This window comes from Mauremys reevesii, linkage group 6 (genome assembly GCF_016161935.1).
Source record: "Mauremys reevesii isolate NIE-2019 linkage group 6, ASM1616193v1, whole genome shotgun sequence".
Lineage (NCBI taxonomy): Eukaryota > Metazoa > Chordata > Testudines > Geoemydidae > Mauremys > Mauremys reevesii.
This window is the reverse complement of record NC_052628.1, coordinates 92,460,073-92,479,867: the sequence shown is the minus strand read 5'-3', so window position 1 is coordinate 92,479,867 and position 19,795 is coordinate 92,460,073. Positions and strand designations below refer to the sequence as shown.

Here is a 19,795-nt window from a genome sequence, read left to right as displayed (position 1 = left end):
AAAAACTAGAAACTAAGACCAGCCAGTTTAATACTTTATATCCAGTAAAGCCATGTCTGTACTATTCTGAGGGCTAAATGACATCTTTTATGAGTCAGGGAAAGAGGGAGGGGGAGCATGGCCAAAGTCACTGGGTCAGGAGACATGATCTCTTGGTAGGGTGCAACGGCTCCAGGGCATTGGGTGGAGCACAATGAGCAACAGGACTTGCTTCAAGTTGAGGGCCCATTCAGCAATGTTCTTAAGCACACACCATTTTTAAGGGTGAGTAGCCCATTGACTTTAGTAAGATTATTCCCATGCTTAAAGTCATAGTTTGGCCTAAGCCTATATCACCTCATTGTCACTTGTTCTTAAACAGTACCTGTAACATCTTTCCCAGGAATCCGGGACAGCATTATATTTTGGGGTAATCATGATGATCTAACAAGTGACATTTCTTACTATTTGCATTTGGCCAGGCTTTAGAAACCACCAGGAAGCAAATTGGCATTTTTTTCATCTTTTTTTCTAAAGCCAACAATGACATTAGCATTTCCTGCAGAGAGTAATAAAGGTGTTCCTGCCACTCTGGTTCAGGGACTGTGATTATCATCCATGCAGCAAGATTTACAGTACATCTGCTCCCACGGCCTTTGGTAAAAGCAATATGCAGATGATACTCAGCTCTATATCTCCTTCACATCAGACTCTGGCACCTCCCACCTTTCCCAGGGCTTCAGCGAGATAAGCACGTAGGTGAAGAGCAGCTGGCTGCTCTTAACACTGGGCAAATCAGAGAAGCAGTTTGTAGGAAGAGGGAAACAGGCCAAGCCTATAACATCACTCTAAATGGATGGCATCTGCTCTCCAATTATCAGAGTGGTATGAAGGCTTGGAGTCATTCTGGACTTTTCACTGCTCCTGGGTCCCCTAATAGCCATAGTACCCAAAACACCTGTTGCTACCATTGGCCGGTGAGGAGTCTGTGCCCCTTTCTGTGCGATGTGAGATTGGCCACAATGACTCATGCGTTCCTCACCTTCAGGCTCAACTAACACAATGGCTGTGGTAAATCTGAAGACTGATGAAGCTCCAGCTGGTCCAACATGCAGCAGCCCATCTACTAAGTAGTATAGAGCAATGAGAGCACATCATTCCAGAGCTTCATAGAATCATAGAATATCAGGGTTGGAAGGGACCTCAGGAAGTCGGCGCACTGACTCCCTGTCCAACACTGAGTTTCATTTATGTGTCTGGCTTTGACATTACAGAGACTGTGCCTTGGTTATCTCAGGAACCGCCTTTCTCTTGAGACCAACCACAACAGCTCCATTTGTCAGGGGGGTGCTGGTGTTAACAGTGTTAAGGCTGAAACTTGCCACAGCAGAGTGCTTTCTCAGTGGCTGGCTCATAGCTATGGAACTCTTCCACCAGAAACTAGAATGGCAAGCACCTTGCACTAGCTGTCCCTGAGTAATAGTCTGACTAAATAGCTCAGTGTCATTTTTTCCCCTGAAGATAAATCTTAATATAATTAATAATAAATCCACGCATACTTTCATGGCATAATATGAGGAGAGAGGGATGGATGAGGAATGAAAAGATATTAGTTTTACACACTGCATTCTATTTATTGTGTTGGTGTTAAATATTACCAGGATGGGTGCATTAGAAATACCAAGAAATTAACTGTGTAAGGGAACTCTGTTTACACTTAAAATTTTTCTATACTATGAGCCCTTTACCGGTACTGTATAGTTATACCTGTATACTATAACAGCAAAAGCACTCCTAGTGTTGGCACAGCTGATATCAGCAAAACTATGTTTTACTAGTGTACCTGCTCCCTGAACAAAGCAAGCTATATTGGTAAAAGCACAGTTTTGCTGGTATAACTGTATCTACACTAGGGGCTTTTGCGGGCATATCTAGTCAGACAGGGATCATAGCCACGACAAACATAGCTGTGCCAGAAGAAGTCTTTAGTGTAGACACAGACTTAAGTTTACATCAAGTTCAACTCTGAATGCTTTCTATTGTTGAATACAACAAGGAGTCCAGTGGCACTTAAAGACTAGCAGATATATTCAGGCATAAGCTTTCATGGGTTAAAAACCTCACTTCTTCAGATACAAGGAAAGAACTGGCCTTAGAAAACATTCTACAGATTAAGGATGAAATCCTTGCTTCGTGGAAGTCCATGGGATTTTGCCAAAGACTTAAATGAAGCCACAGGCTTTCATTCTAGATATTCCGAATGCACCTGTCACCAAACAAATTGAGTCACTGATCTAATCAGGTGAATGTTATGTGATCATGATTAATTTCAATTAAAACAGTGTTCCAACTAAAACAATTTCTAACGTATCTAAAACCAGCCCTTCGATGCTTTTCCCCATCCGACTAGCTACACTAGGGGCTTAGTCATATTAGAAACCATTTAAAGCCTGATTTACAGCTCACAGAAGCCTTTCCAGTGACTTCAGTAGGATATAGATTAGATCCTTTAAAATGGAAATGTGTATAAGCAAAGCAAAGTAGCAGGAGAGGAAAAAGATAATATTTAACGTTATTCAGGGATTTTGAAGCTGATGGGCCTTGTCTTCTCTAAACTTGGGATGCTCAAGATGAAAATACAAATTACTACCAACATGTCAAGTGATAATCTGACAATGGAATTAAGAGCGAGAGAGATACTTACAAATCCATACTCCAAGTCCCAGCACCAGCAGTAATTGAAAAACCTGACAAAGACGGCTCTCAGAAAATCCCCAATTATAATTGTGATGTATGTTGTCATAGTGTCAGAGATCGTCAGTCGCACAAATTCCTGTTGACGCAATGTTTTCTTTTAAGAGAACGTTTAGGCTAGTAATAAATAAATAATACTGGGAGACATCCCCAGATGTGCTCAACACATTTTAGAAGAAAGGGGAACTTTCTGCCCTTTTACTACCCCTACTGATCCCTGGGGCTTCCAGGAGCCAAATTGGCCCCCAGGATGTTAGAACAGTCCGAGGACTGCTGTAACATGGTGGATAACAGCCTGCTAAGTGACCATTACCAACTGGGCCTGCCAGAGTGTAATCCAACCCCCTATTCTGGGAGGCAGAAGGGTTGCAACAGTGGAATTCTTCTGCAGATGATATCCTAAATCCCCTTTTCACCCCGACACTAAGTGTTCAAACATGTAGGGTGGACCATCCTCTCTTCCTTCCCCCCAGTTCCCACAGGAGTTGGAGAGGGAGGAAGATGGTAAAATCCCAACATAAACGTTTCTCCCTGCCCACATCCCTCTAGGAGGCCCCAGTAGATGTTTCACCACTTATCAGGCCTCACCCCAGACCTACTCTTCCCTCAATTTTTGGTCCTATTATTGTGGTTTCCAGAAAGTCTGTCACTGTCGCTGATGGGTCTCAAATGCTGCTGAATTAAAACCTTTGTTCCTCTGAGGCACACAACAGATTGAGTTTCACAGCTTGTAATTCCTCACCAGTACATCCAGCAGAGAGCCTGCTAAACTGTTAGTATTTTCCAGGCTATCTGCCCCCTACTGGTGACATCTCCCGTGGAATTTTTAAAAGGACTGTAAGATTTCCCAGTGAAGATCCTGATTTCCAGATAGGGAAATTGGCAGTGTGACTGGAGCATCAAAAGCTAGGATTCAGTGGAGGATTCTGTCTCAGAGAGAGGAAAAAGCTGAAAGTTAAGAGAGAGAGATAAGACTTGGTCAAAAGGAGGAAAACAGGCTGCGGGAAGATCACAGAAGCCACATAGAACATGGCTAGCGAAGATGGATATGTATGTTCAACTGCTAGGTACACCCATCACTAAACTGTGCTGCCTGAAACTGCCCACAGTCTTAAATTGCAACACTTGCACCTGTTCCATAAAATATGGTAAAATAACTTCTTAAATGCAGTGATGGCTAGTCACGATTTTGTAAGACTTGCCTTGTTGAACTACACATTTTGTACTTTTTGCTACACTCATTTTGCTGTCACAAATTGGTCTTGGATGATCAAAATTCCAAGCAAAATGATGCTACTCATCTTCCACATGGTAAATCCATCACCTTTCATGAGTGCTAAATATGCTGTACAAGACAGAGAGAAAGACAAGAGAATAGAAAAATAGAGGAGAAAAGAAATGTTTCCAGGCATCATTACAAGCTATAGTCAATGTGTGGGGGCAAAGGGAACTGTGAGGGCCTAAGAGGATTCAAAAAAGGAATAAGTATTTCTCTGCCCATTAACTAAGGAGTGACATGGGACCCTGTCTTCCCCCAATCCCCAAGTCTTTTCCTACTTCAGAGAAATGCCAAGTGACAACAGAAACAAAGAGTGGTGCTGATTTAAAATCTTCTGAGAGATTCACTATTATCCTAAATAAATTGCATTACCTGCCCTACCATTGTTTCCCAACATGGCCCTCTAGGGACGTCTGCAGGATCCACTTGTATTGGAGGAGCAGTGGCATTTTCTGGTATTGTACCATTGTAGAGGCTGGCTTCCCATATTGTCATGTTATACTTCACTATCTTCTCTTCTTCCAGCTAGAAAAAGAAATCCCAGATGTGCTTTTAATAAACAGGAGATCAACTGTGTGGACTTAACGTAGAGGTTCTCAATCTTTCCCATTCCTAGACCTTCCCAACCCCCTAGAATGTCCCTCCCTTATAAGTGGGAGGGAACAATATGGGTGTGGTGGCATGGTCACTGCTAGAGCTGGTTGTGGGGAGGTTGGGAAAAGTTACCTATCCTGTGAATGTCTTTAAGATTTTGGGGAAAAAAACCAAAACATCCTGAATCACGATGAAAAGTAAACATCTTGGAGAAACAATTGCAAAACAAAAATGAAAAATAATTAGGTTTGCATCAATCAAAATGTTTTGTTTTGATTTTGACCATTTCTTTAAATTGTTTACTATAACTAGCTTAATTTTCTTAACATCGTCAATTCAAATGAGAGATTTATGTTCTGAAATTGTCGAAATGAAATATTTTAATTTCAGAAATTTTTTTTATTTTTTTTTTGAGTTGAGGAATTTGTTTAAAACAACTTTTTCCAATAAGTTTCAGGTTCAACAAATCAGCATTTTTCTGATGAAAAAAAATGTTCATTGAAAAATTCCTGCCCAGCTGTAGTCACAACCTCTTAACACCTGTTTGCTCTCCCTGTAGGTCACAGTCCCATCTTGGGAACCCTTGACTTCAGTCATTAGACATTTGAAAAAACACACACATTCAATGGTGATGGAAGACTTCCTGGTTAGCTTGCCTTGAGATTGATCTCATCCATCAGGGCAATGATGAATGTGTATAGATTGCCCAAGAAGAGAGCAAAGATGCGCCCCAGCTGCCATCTCAGGGCTATTCGAGGGTGGTAATTTTCCAGAGAACTGATTACATCAAATAAAGTTGGACAGAACATTCCCAAGAGAGACATGACCATGTTCACCTGCAAAGAATCACACAAGAAAAAGTTAGAGACGAGTCCTGGGCTTTTGCTCTTCCCCTGCCATATTAGCTGGCATTTCAGCCAGTACATAAACAAAACTTATTGTGGGAGTTCACATAAGATGTGTTTATGGGGGATGGAGGTGGGGAAAAATCAGCTGTAATCTACTGTAAATGGATATCTCTGTTTTTAAAGTTCTGAAAAAAGATGATAAAACATTAGTTACTTTATTCTAAATGACACCTATTTTCAGGCCAAATTCTGTATCAGATCTGAGGGATTTTCCCATTTTCAATAATTTTTCATGTAATATCCACTCCTCTTGCATGTTAAGGCTAATAGACTGCCAAAGGGATCTGGGTTTAAACAAAGAGGTATTTTTAGAACAATGCACCACTAACTCAGTATCTGGGCCCTTATATGGCCCTTAAATTATCTGTAATTGATTGTCCACATTGCAGGTGCAAACCCAGCCTGTCCTCTCCTTTCTACCTTTTGTGATTAGCATTCTGTAGCTGCATTCACTTATCTATATAACTGTATGCAAGTGTATTGAGTTGAATGGTCCTAGAGCATAAAGATATCTGCTAATAATTTTGAAACTCAACATGGATTATACATTCCACAAACTGAATCTAATTCCATTTGGACTCATAAGGAGTTGCTTGCTGGACTTCAGGTGAAATAGATTTTTATTCTTTTGTTTGATTTTTGCAGATATCTTGGGGCTGCCCTGGAATTAACCTCTTCTGTGCCCACTCTTGCCAAAACTTAAACAGAATGCAATACATTTACAACATCCTAACAACAAAGGGTAGAAAGCTGAGGTTACACTTCTGTTTGCACATGTAATGTGATGCCAGAAAGGGACTACGCAGGCAAGAAAAATTACCCTCTTGCGTTTGCAACTACAGAGCACTGGTGTCTCATAGAGTTTCATCAGTGGAAACAGTGTAAGAAATAAATGGCATTTCTATTTGCGGCTTTTCTATTTTTGGATTTTAATGAGTGCTAATTACTGGATTTTCATATTTATAGACAACCAGTAGCATATTCTGTATGGGGCTTGTAGCACCATGTAATCTCTCTGAATAGCAGGAGGTTTTATGATGATAGAAATTCAAAGCTGTTTCCTATAAATATAGAAAGGTGTTTAATTATCACTATTTAAACAACTAATTCTAACATAAAGAAATCACACTTACTTTTTGTTTGTTCAGTTTTAACAAGTATGCAGCTGCCATCCCTTGCAGCTTCTGGCTTTATAATTGAAGAAGGTGGAATCTGTTTACCACTGTGTACTATTAATGTAACAGATGATTGTTCTTAGGTGCCTACCTATTTGGTATACCTAAATTTGATAGAAATCCTGAACATTGGTTCTTATGTTTTGCATTATTGTGAGGTGTCCTTACTTTTTATTGGTGATGTTGCTGTTGAACAAAACAGGCATGTTGATAACAATAGACTATCCAAGAGAATTTCAGAAGTGCTTAAGAAACTTTACACTCCTCTGAGTCAGTACGGAATCAATGAACTAATCTCTATAGATAGAGAAATACATGCAACCACAGGTGATAGGTAGATTGGAATTACTATATTGGATCAGATTGGTGGCCAGTCTTGTCCAGTAACGTGTCTCTGACAGTGTCTAGCACCTGATGTGCCAAAGGAGGGTTTAAGCAGCTCCCCAATAGGCAGTTACAGAATAATCCGGCACCCAACGGAATCTCATCGTAACCACTAATAATCTGAGGTTGGTTTAAACCCTGAAGTATGAGGATTTATATCCCTTCCAAAATTCTTCCCTCTTTTTAGTGTTTATTATCATAACCATGTGCTCTTGTTAATCACATAGATGTCCAATCCCTCTTTTTAAATCATGCTAAATCAAAATCTTTGCTAAATCTGACCTCAATGTCATTCTGCGGCAATGAGTTCCACATTCCAATTGTGTTCTATTTGAAAAAGTATTTTCTTTTGTCAATTTTGAATTTGCCACCTTTCAATTCCATTGATTTTTCCCTTGTTTCTCTATTATGAGATGGGGTAAACAAACAGAAGTGTCTGAACTTCCTTCTCTCTACCATCCATTATTTTAAATACTTTTATCATGCCCCCATTTATTAACCTCTTTTCTACAGTAAAATATCCCATTCTTTTCAATCTCTTTGCATGTCAGTGTTTTTCCACTCCCCATCATTCTGGTTTCCTGTCTCTGAACCTCCTCTTATTCTACAATATCCTTCTAGCTAATTGCAATCATCAATGAAACACAGCCATTTGTGGGATGGAAGGTGTAAGTCATAAAACAATACACAGAAACACTATGACTGTTTAAGTCAGAAGGTGAAGAATATGGTGGGCAATTGAAAATGCAAAAAGAGATTTAGGTAGGCAGAATGTAATTGTTCACCAAAATGTAAAAATTAAAAAAAAGCCCTCTCTAGCGTTCTGGAAAATGCCAACTTTTTCAAGTAAATTTCTTTGAATTGTTTTCACATTTTTTTCATTGAAATTCATAATTTCATTGAAAACTTTCTTCAAAAACTCAAATTTAGCTACATCTAATATATATTTATGAAGGGAGCAAGGATTCACCCTGGACATTTGCTCTGCTTCAGGATAAGATACTGGGCAGATTCTCCCTTATTGTTCACACCGATATTACATTGGGGTAACTGCAGTAATTTAAGTGGAATTACACTGGCATAACAATAATGTAATGTAGTGGAAAATCAGGTGTTCCATTCCTAGAGGTGCATGTGCACGAGTGAATTAACCCTGATACCCACCTCCTCCCATATTCCGCTTCTTCATAGCTGCTGGATTTTTGCCAATCATTAAAAATTGACAAAGAGTAGGAAGTGAACTTCAAAAGTAATGTCTACCCTATGGAGCTGGGATTGTAGGTACACACGGAACAATAATAACCAGATACCCTCTAACTAATGTGAAAACTGTAGCTCCAAACATATCCTTTCCCCTAACTGAGAAGTCAGCTATTCTAGTGAGCAACCCTTTCCATGGCACTCTAAGGTCTAGAAAGTAACAGCTGCACAAGCAGCTCTGAGTTTCCCACTGCTAAAGGAGGTTATGAATCTTGTAAGTAGTGCTGTGACTGCAGTGAAGTCTAAACACAAGCTCCCAGCATCGTAAATCATGCCAGCAATGAATATTGAATGTTGATTGCTTGCTGTTTAAATTATAAGTTTAAGAATAAACAGTTTAGTAAATATAAATCACTCTTTCCATTCTTGCTGAATGCAATAGTAATAGCCTTGTCTACTACTGAAGGCAGTAATAAAGATCTATTTTTCATGTATTTTCAAATAATGTAACAATTTTTTAACAATTAATTAAGAGGAAGATTTATACTTTATAGTAGCAAAACCTTGAGATGTCTAGAATTAAAACTGAACGTTGACATAGCGATACCTTAAATATAAATGCAGTGATCTACTCTATCCCCACTGCTGGTAGCTCTTTAAAAAGTTGGAAGGTATTTTTTTGCAAAAATCCATTGTGTTTGAGCTTGCAAGATCTTAAATGCAAAATCTATTTTTTGCTGCTGGAAAGACTTTTAATATAATAAGACCGCCTTCTCTTTCAAGTGTTATTAATTACTCTGTTTTGGCTGAATCAGTCTGTCTTCCCACAAGTTCTTTATGCTTTTGTTATATGCCCTTTGTTAAGTAGTTTTATTGCTTAGGTAGTATGGACACTCTGCAAGTACATAAGATAAAGACAAACAGATAGAAAGAGAGAATTTATGGATGTAAATTTTCTTCCCATTACCTATTTTCTACCAAATAATAATACTTAGCTTTTATAAAAGGCTTTGCATCAGTAGATAGCCAAGCACTTAACGAAGGAGGTAAGGATTATTATCCCCATTTTACCAATGGAAAAACTGAGGCACAAAGCAGTAAAGTAACTTGCCCACATCACCCACCAGGCCATTGACAGAACAGGGAGTAGATCCCAAGTCTACTGAATTTCTGTCCACTGCACTATCCACTAGGCGACATAGTTCATCACTCCTTAATCACCCCTTGCTCTGAAAATTCTCCCAATGGAGTCAGTGAGAGGTTTGCTGTAATAAGGTACTAAACCTTCTTAATAAATCATAGTTTACAGTTCCTTGCTAGGTCAGGGGCTGGTTTGTGAATGTGACCTGTGAGTTAAGCCAGACAACATTAAGTAGAGTAAATGCTATAGAGCACCGACTGATGCTCTTCCCTTTTTGTGGCAGAACAAGAATTTTGCCTCAGCTACCTGTAACGAAATCTGTTATTTTAATCTCACATACACCAGTGTAAATCAGGAGTAACAGCAAAGACAGTGGAGTTACACCAATATAGAATCAGTGTAAGCAAGAGGACAATCCGGCCCAAAGTCTTTTATTTGGTCTGTGCTGTGGGGGAGTGTGCTACATTTGTCAGACCCAGACCTGTGTGTGTGTATGTTTGTGAATGTTACATGTCATGTTTAACCAAAGACTTAATGGAACTCTCCTATGTCCTTGAATTTACTTTCATTTTGCTTGAAACTGTGATTTATGACTTCTCTCTTTGCTTGTATTTACCTGCAGGAACCAATAACAAAGGCTTAAAACAGAAATGTTAGTGTTAATATTCAACCCCATCCATCTTTCTGGCTAATCCACACAATGCCATTAACAGGCTGTATTAATAAAGTAAGTGAAGCCCTGTCACTAGTTGCTTTGAATGTGTACAAGAAATTAGAGAGGTTTAGGCATGGAGGAATAGGAGTTTATAGTCAGGGCTGGAATTGAAGTGAGGGAGCTCAGTATGAAAAGATATTTTAAAAAGCAAAACAAAACATGACTGTCTTAATGAATATGGGAAACAGAGAAAAGAAAGGGAACCCCCTTGTTACACATTTACCATCCAAGCCCTAATTAGAAGACTACCAGAAAAAAAGAACCATGGACAGCAGAGCAGAGAGCTAGAGAGAGAGAACCGTGGCTTCAAACCACATCTATTTCATAACATGTACTGGGACTAACTTCATTTCTCTCCCACCAGCCATAGTTATCCAGGCCCTCCAGGGCAAACTTCTGGGATCTCCTCACAACAAAATAGATGAGGTAACCACTCCCGGCCAGTGTGCACAGGGCCAGGAAGTTAGCAAGAACTCTCAGGAATCGTGTTAGGTGAATGTTTTCTTCTTTTCGGTTCTCCTGCTCCTCCAAAATAGCTTCCTGCACTTATTGGAAACAAAAGTGTAGCTGTAAGTGAGCAGCATTAAAAGCATCAGGCTATATATTGTCTGTGCAGCTACTAGATAACAGAGTCTTTTTAAACAAGTTGTGGTGAATCGACTTTACTCCTGGGCATCAGGTTTCTTAAGAAGGTGACGTATCAAAATCTCTGTTGGAGCCGTGGGACATTGCTGGATTTGGCTTGCATGGGTATCGTCGGGCTCATTTTCTATGGCTTTGTCCCCATTGAGTTTCATTTTGAGTTTCTCTTACATCTGAACTCACATGCCAAAGCTGTGATTCAAAACAAAGCCAGCACTGACTATGAATTCACAAGGTGCTGTGAGTTGGGAGACCCAGAAGGATAAGTGTATGACCAGTTGTCAGAAATCTTTTTGCTAAGGAACTGGGAAACTTGAAAAATGTGTGTCTCTGGAGACAGCAAGGTTTCATTTTGAGGGTCTGCAATTCAGGGGGACTGAGAAGGGTTTCTGTATAGGAACCCCAGACTATACCAAGGCTGGATTATTTTAGATTTTGAAATGAAACGTTTGCACAACATTACTCTGTGTAGAGTGCAGATGAATTTCAGGGCTCTTGAGTAACTAACCTTACCTCCACCCCTTCCTAGCTTCATCAGCAGAAAGAGCTCACACTGTCACCAAGAGGCGCTTGTGGAGCGGGAGTTTAGTTACAGCTTCTTACTTCACTGTACATAAATGTATCGATTGCCCAGTAGGGCAGCTGGATTACTGCCTTCTAATAGCTCTATGTGGCTCTGCTTGGGTGGAGCCCTGACCCCACTGCAGTCCATGGCAAAACTCTTGCTGCGCTCAGTGAGGCCAGGAATTCACCCTTTGACTGTTCAGTTCCCGGCCTGTTCATAGAAATGAAGGTAGGATGGTTGCATCATGGGATATCCATCAAGCACTTTACTCTCTCTCTCTCAAGTGATTTTCACTCTTTTCATGCCAGATCCTGGCTGCCCCCGCGTAGGTATAGGAGAATGTGAGGAGAGGACACAGACAGACCTTCACAGCCCTCTAACCCCCATGGGAATCTGCACAAAGAGCCACTGTTGGTTGAGCGCCTTGGGCCTTATTCTCCACCCACAGGACCTGAGTAACTTCCAGTGAAATTACTTGTATCCTTGCATGGGGGAGGAGAGGCCCTTTATGCGTAAAGTGGGGGGGGGATTATTAGCACCCTGGACAGTACTCCAGAAAGCACAGGGGATGTGGCTGGCTGAGTAGTGTGGAATTAGTGGCACTCTTGTTCCTCTAATTCCTTAACACAGCCCTAGCCTCCTGCACTCTGCACACCAGCAATGGAGGAGAGTGCATGCTGCATCTCCCAAATGAAGTGCATGGTAAAAGCAGATCCTGAATGTCCTAAGGTGCCTGTCTCAGCACTCCAGAGGCAGAATGCCTCCAGCCAATGCAGCTGTTGCACTACCCCTCACACACACACACATGAGCACGCCAGAGATTACTGAAGTCACCAGACAGTCCTAAATCTAGAGTCCGGTCAGTGAATGTGCTGTATTGCACAGGGAACTGGGCTGTGTTTCCCTGTTCACTTGAAAATAAAACATTTGTTGTTGTGAGAAAACACGAAGTGACCTTTTTTTATCTTACTGAGATGCAGGTGTGGTGTCAAACTTCTGAATCAGTTTTTTTTGACATGCCAAATGGGCCCTTGTGGCAATGACATTGCTGTCTAATGATATCTCTTCAGAGTAGCAAGAGAATATGACAGTGTCAGTGCTGCAAAATGTCACCAGCATTTTTCAAACAAAACATTTTTTTAAATAAAAGCACCATAGAAACTGGAAGCTAGGAAAGGTGAGGAGAAGAAAAACATGTTTTTCACAGGAATCATTTTGCAAGTACATGGACAGCAATCCCATAAAAAAACAGCCGTTGCTACTAGTACCACTTACCTGCAGTCCTAGAAGGAGAGAGCAAGTGAGATACCACAATACCTAGTTCCACTCTCATCCTGATTTTACAGCGATATATTTCCATTGACTGACTGACTCTGGTGTGAAGGGAGAATCAGGTTCTCTTTCTCTAGTGAGCTATATCTTACCTTAAAGCTTGTTGTGATTGAGGCAAACTTATTATCTGCTGTTTCAGGATTGCCGATCAGGTAATCCCAGCTAGTGAACATTTTCCAGCTGAAATTAAAACTTGTATCATCCCCACCACCTTCCTCATTTGCATTCCTTGCCATTCTGTAAAGGCCAAAAAGATGTACAAAGAAACTAGGGTTAAAAAGAAGCAGCTGGCTCTGTTAAGTGATTTAGATTTTCAAACATTCCTAATGTCATATAATATCATTTCATGTCATCCCAAATCCAAGAAATACACTCCAATCCCATGATGATGAAGAAATGATGGATAGAGCATATCCAGTGAAGTCCATTCATTTTCTCACCATATAATTTCTTATTTGTTTCTTCAGTAGCACACTGGAGACATTCAGTTGGTGAGAAACTCAGCAGGAAACAAGATATCGAGAGAGGACTAAGTTATCTTAAACAGAAACCTATAGAACACACTACAATGCTGCTGATCAGATCCTAGGTGTGACAAAGAGAAAAATAAAGTATAATAACTAGCCAGGAAAAAACCTGGTTGCACCGAATAAACAAATTACAAATGCTGCTTTCTTTTATGCTGCTAGTCTGTTATGTGCTTATAACTGGATTTATAATAGCATCCACCAATATCAAATTATTTCTTCAGTGGCTTGACTTCACCTTGGACTGCTAACTTCCCTATTTCAAGGTATTATCAGCCTTGTAATGTTGATGGTCAGGTTGCTGTAGATTGTATTACTTAATTCAGCTCATAAAGCACAAGGAAAGGAGCACATTACTAGGGAATGATAAATTTGGCCTTGGATACTTCATTAATTTCATGCTCAGGGAAAAACAATTTCTATTTTAAGGTTATGCTGTGGAGCAGAATCATATTATTAGAAATAAACAATGTGAACCACAAAACTCCTAAGATACACAAGAAAACATATATGCATTAACCCAGGTAATTGTGTCTGCTATACAGCATTCCTGCTTTCTCATCTGTGGGGATGGCATTGTCTCTGGCAGCTGAGCTGGTGTGGAGTTGATACCGTGGGTAGGAGTGGTGGAAAATACGAACAGCACAAAGGGCTTCTGAGTGGGCCTTGTGAAGCTTCTGCCCTGCTGCTGCTCTGAATCCTCTCACAACATCTCATTCTCCCCAATTCTCAAAAAGAAAGTTGGTGAACAACTCAGTGTTTGGGGTGTATGTAAGCTGGAAGGATTTGGTCTAACATGCAGTTGGCCAAAGTACCATGGGAATTTGGATATTAAAATGCACATTTTGTGTGTGCAATTACTGTTTTGTATCTATATGCATTATATTACATGTGAGTCTAGGCAGCTAATTTTGAGTCTGTTACCATATATGTATCTGAGGCACAGATTTCTCAGTGCACGGTCTCTGCTAGTCATTTGAAATTGCATGAAAATAACTTGTTGTGAATATTTCTTCTGACACCTCTTGTCCTCATAATCCCCTTCTCTTTTGGAAATCATCTGGGAAAATACTCTCCAGTATTATGTTCCACAAGCATTTAAAGAATATGGAAACATGGCATGGTCATTATTAAAGCAAGCAGCAACTAGATAGGGGATATATATACCCACTGTTTACCATTACAGAGAAGAAAAAGAGGAAGGAGGGAAGGCACAATAGTCTCTTCAAATCCAACAGCTTCCTTGTGTCAATTTCTTGACCCTACCATACCTACCTTTCTGTAATTTGTTTCCTGACCATCCAATCCAGATGGAGCATTCTTGTATGGAGACAGGGGGCCCAGAGAGTAACATGTAGCTTCTGGGCCTGGGTGAATGCCCAGACTCTTGTAGGATGCCCCAAGAACTGCAGAAAGCACCTATGGGTTTCAGAATAGTTGTAGGTATGGGCAGCCACACCTCCTGCCCACTCCTTGGACAGGCAAATCTGGCCTCAACTGCATGATGCACTGGAAACTCCTTAAGAGTTTGAAGCTAAAATTATCTCAAATATGTGATTTCTGCAACCTTAAGGCTGCGGATTTTTCCGCTCAGTGAGTGAGGGAGTTGCTGATTTGTACGCTAACTCAAAATGGTTTCTATAAATGTAATAGTCAACTCCTCTCTCTCTCTCTTCTCTGCCCTCAACCATCAGCAAAAACAACAACAATCCTAATGGCACTAGGTTTTAACTTCTGTGCTTATTGTATTGCAATGAAAAAATGGCCTTAAGCAGAAGATTATATAGGGTTACCTAAATGTGGATTAGCACTAGTATCTGTGGCAAGATGGAAATTTAGCACATATGGTATATGCTTCCCCAAGGATATTCCTTTTGTTTTGGCCTCAGAGATTCTGTGTTATAAGGATTCTTTTTTCTGGTTGACAGCCACTCAAATATAATTCCCTGAGAGGATTCAGTGAGAAGAATCTTCTAATCTTCAGGGATATACCATCAAAGAAACATTTTTAAAAGCTGTTTTAGGTCAAAAACTATGCCTGCTGCATCAAATGTTTTGTTCTTTCTCCAAACACACACATTATTTTAAACAAAAAGAATGAGGCCATTTTTTTTTGTCTGGGAATGCTGCTTACCTTATCCAAGAAACCATGTATTGTTTGAGTTAATCTAATGCTTGTGAAAGTGAAAAACAACCAACCTGATACAGCACATGAAGGATTTGTGTGAGTTTCTGCTACCCAGCTGCACTAGAGCGCCAGATAATCCTGACTTGAGATGTTCTGACTTTTCCGATCCTGAGCTTGGTCTAAAGAAACACTTCAGTATGCTTGTTTAGTTATTGTTGTTTCTTAGGGTATGTCTACACTATGAAATTAGGTTGATTTAATATAAGTTGATTTTTTTTTAGAAATCGATTTGATACAGTCGATTGTGTGTGTCCCCACTTAAGACCATTAAAATCATTAACTCGGAGGAGTGCGTCCACAGTACCAAGGCTAGCGTCGACTTTCGGAGCATTGCACTGTGGGTAGCTATCCCGCAGTCTCCACCGCCCATTGGAATTCTGGGTTGAGCTCCCAATGCCTGATAGGGCAAAAACATTGTCACGGGTGGTTCTGGGTACATGTTGTCAGGCCCCCCCCCCCATGAAAACAATGGCAAAAAATCATTTCTTGCCTTTTTTCCTGGGTTACTCATGCAGACGACATACTGCGGCAAGCATGGAGCCCTCTCAGCTCACTGTCACCGTACGTCTTCTGGGTGCTGCTGGCAGATGCGGTACTGCAGTGCTACACAGCAGCAACTCCTTGCCTTTGCAAGTTAGCAAAAACGGGTAGCAGCCGTATGTGTCTGCTGCTGTCTCCTGGTTCCTCCTGGCCGGCCTCAGTGAGGTCAGTCGGGGGCTCCTGGGCAGACATGGGTGCTCCTGGCCAGCCTCGGTGAGGTCAGTCGAGGGCGCCTGGACGTAAATGGGAGTGACTCCAGGTCATTCCCTTCTTTAAGTTTCATCTAATGGAGATTCAGTCCTGCCTGGAATATCAGGCAAGCCTACCAAAGAACCAGAGAATCAGGCAAGCCTACCAAACGGCCCCTCCAGGTCAGAGCCCCAGACATCCTGCTTCTATGATGAGCTGCATGCCATTCTAGGGCTACAACTACCCCACCCCCGTGCTTCCCTCCTCTCCCACCCCTCCCAGGCTACCTTGGCCATTGCTTTCACCGGGGGGGAGAAGGTTTGACAACATGTACCCAGAACCACCCGCAACAATGTTTTTGCCCCATCAGGCATTGGGAGCACAACCCAGAATTCCAATGGGCAGAGACTGTGGGAACAGTACAGTAAGCCAACCCTGTAAGCCATGTTGTCAGTCACCCCGTCCCTCAGTGACAGCAACAGCTGAGAATCGTTTTGTGCCTTTTTTCCGTGCGACGCTATACCATGGCAAGCATGGAGGCGGCTCAGATCATTGTGGCAGTTATGAGCACTGTAAACACCACGCGCATTATCCTGCAGTGTATGCAGCACCAGAACCTGCAAAAGCAGGCGAGGAGGAGACAGGAGCGTGGTGGCAAGAGTGATGAGGACATGGACACAGACTTCTCTCAAATCACGAGCCCTGGCAATTTGGCCATCCTGGTGGCAATGGGGCAGGCTCACGCCATGGAATGCCAATTCTGGGCCCAGGAAAGATGCACAGACTGGTGGGACCGCATAGTGTTGCATGTCTGGGATAATTCCCAGTGGCTGCGAAACGTTCCCATGCGTAAGGGCACTTTCATGGAACTTTGTGACTTGCTTTCCCCTGCCCTGAAGTGTAAGAATACCAAGATGAGAGCAGCCCTCACAATTCACAAGCGAGTGCCAATAGCCCTCTGGAAGCTTCCAACGCCAGACAGCTACTGGTCAGTCAGGAATCAATTCGGAGTGGGCAAATCTACTGTGGGGACTGCTGTGATCCAAGTACCCAATGTGATCACTGAGCTGCTGATATCAAGGGTAGTGACTCTGGGAAATGTGCAGGTCATAGTGGATGGCTTTGCTGCAATGGGATTCCCTAACTGTGGTGGGGTGATAGACGGAATGCGTATCCCTATCTTGGCACCGGACCACCAAGCCAGTGAGTACATAAACCGAAAGGGGTACTTTTAAATGGTGCTGCAAGCACTGGTGGATCACAAGGGACATTTCACCAACATCAATGTGGTATGGCCGGGAAAGATACATGACGCTTGCAACTTCAGGAACTCTGGTCTGTTTGAACAGCTGTTTGAACTTTCCAGACCAGAAAATAACCATTGGGGATGCTGAAATGCCTATAGTTATCCTTGGGGACCCAGCCTACCCCTTAATGCCATGGATCATGAAGCCATACACAGGCACCCTGGACAGTAGACAGTAGCTGTTCAACTATAGGCTGAGCAAGTGCAGAATGGTGGTAGAATGTGCCTTTGGCCATTTAAAAGTGCTCTGGAACAGTTTACTGACTCAGTTAGACCTCAGGGAAACCAATATTCCCATTGTTATTACTGCTTGCTGTGTGCTCCACAATCTCTGTGAGAGTAAGGGGGAGATGTTTATGGTGGGGTGGGAGGTTGAGGCAAACACCTGGCCGCTGATTATGTGCAGACAGACACGAGGGCAGTTAGAAGAGTGCAGCAGGGTGCGCTGCACATCAGAGAAGCTTTGAAAACCAGTTTCATGACTGGCCAGGCTACAGTGTGAAGGTTCTGTTTTGTTTCAACTTGATGAAAACCCATCCCCTTTGTTCACTCTACTTCCCTGTAAGCCCAAAGCCCTCCCCTCCCCACTTTGATTATCACTTGCAGATGCAATAAAGTCATTACTGTTTCAAATTCATGCATTCTTTATTAATTCATCACACAAATAGGGGGATAACTGCCAAGGTAGCCCGGGATGGGTAGGGGAGGAGGAAAGCACCAGGTGGGGTGGTGGAGGTGGGAGGAGGGAAGGATAAGGCCACACTGCACTTCAAAACTTATTTATTGAATGCCAGCTTTCTGTTGCTTGGGCAGTCCTCTGGGGTGGAGTGGTTGGGTGCCTGGAGGCCCCCTACCACCACCACCACCATGTTGGGTGAGAAGGCTATGGAACTTGGGGAGGAGGGTGGTTGGTTACACAGGGGCTGCAGCAGCAGTCTTTCCTCCTGCTGCCCATCCTGCACCCTAGCAATACATCGGAGAATATCAGTTTGATCCTCCAGTAGCCTGAGCATTGCTTCCTGCCTCCTTTCATCACGCTGACGCCACCTATCATCTTGATCCCACCACCTTTCCTCTTGCTCCCGCCACCTGTCCTCACATTCATTTTGTGCATTCCTGCATTCTGCTGGGGTCTTTCAGTGTGAGAGGACTGCATGAACTCAGAGAACATTTCATCATGAGTGCGGTTTTTTTCGCCTTCTAATCTTTGCTAGTCTCTGGGATGGAGATGATATGGGGAGCATTGAAACATTTGCAGCTGTGGGAGGGAAAAAAAAGGGAGAGTAGTATTTAAAAAGACATATTTTAGAGAACAGTAGGTAGACTCTTTCATGATGAACCAAGCTGTTAACATAACATAGTACGTGTGCTTTCTTTACAAGGTTGCATTTTGCCTCTTATATTGAGGACCTGCCTGTTTAGTATGAGAGATCACACATGCAGGCCAGCAAGCAACAGAATTCGGCTTGCAGCCAGACATGGTAAGCCACAGTCTTTTGGTTTCTTTAACCTTCATAACATGTGGGAATGGTTTCAAACAGCAGCGCCCTCATGTCCCATACCAAGCACCCATTGGGTTGGCCATTTAAAAGGAGGGTCCACGGTTTTCAGGTTAACATGCAGCACAAACCCAGCTAAACCCCTCCACCCCATCATGTTCTCTGGGATGATCACTTCACCCCTCCCCCCACCGCATGGCGCACAGTGGGGATGATTTCTGTTCAGCCAGAGGCAAACAGACCAGCAGGAACAGCCACCTCTGAATGTCCCCTTAATAAAATTCCCCTATTTCAACCAAGTGACCATGAATGATATCACTCTCCTGAGGATAACACAGAGAGATAAAGAACAGATGTTACTTGAATGCCAACACCGGGACCATACACTGCCATGCTTTGTTATGCAATGATTCCAGACTACGTGCTAGTGGCCTGGCGTGGTAATGGAGGACGGAATAGGGCTGTCCTCCCCAGAAACCTTTTGCAAAGGCTTTGGGAGTACATCCAGGAGAGCTTCATTGAGATGTCCCTGGAGGATTTACGCTCCATCCCCATACACGTTAACAGACTTTTCCAGTAGGTGTACTGGCCGCGAGTGCATTCCAAGTCCTCAGGGCAAATTAATCATTAAACACACTTGCTTTTAAACCATGTACAATATTTACAAAGGTACACTCACCAGAGGTCTGTTCTCCGCCTTCTAGGTCGGAGCCCGCCTTCAGTGGGTTGGGAGGGTACTAGATCCAGGGTGAAAAATAGTTCCTGGCTGTTGGAGAAAACAGTTTCTGCACTTGCTTGCTGTGCGCTATCTTCAACCTCCTCCTCATCATCATCTTCCTCGTCTCCAAAAGCCACATCCCTATTGCGTGAGAATCCAT

The 19,795-nt window shown here is 42.3% G+C and overlaps 1 protein-coding gene across 1 annotated transcript in view; it reads right to left on the bottom strand.

Moving 5' to 3' along the window:
• TMC1 (transmembrane channel like 1) overlaps nucleotides 1-19,795 on the bottom strand; it is a 66,779-nt gene that overhangs the window by 10,131 nt on the left and 36,853 nt on the right. Inside the window, exons 10-14 of the mRNA XM_039542791.1 lie at nucleotides 12,761-12,905; nucleotides 10,475-10,669; nucleotides 5,263-5,442; nucleotides 4,385-4,537; nucleotides 2,684-2,812 (exon numbers count right to left, since the gene is read on the bottom strand). Coding sequence (XP_039398725.1) covers nucleotides 2,684-2,812; nucleotides 4,385-4,537; nucleotides 5,263-5,442; nucleotides 10,475-10,669; nucleotides 12,761-12,905 — 802 coding nt within the window. The remainder of the gene's footprint in view (nucleotides 1-2,683; nucleotides 2,813-4,384; nucleotides 4,538-5,262; nucleotides 5,443-10,474; nucleotides 10,670-12,760; nucleotides 12,906-19,795) is intronic.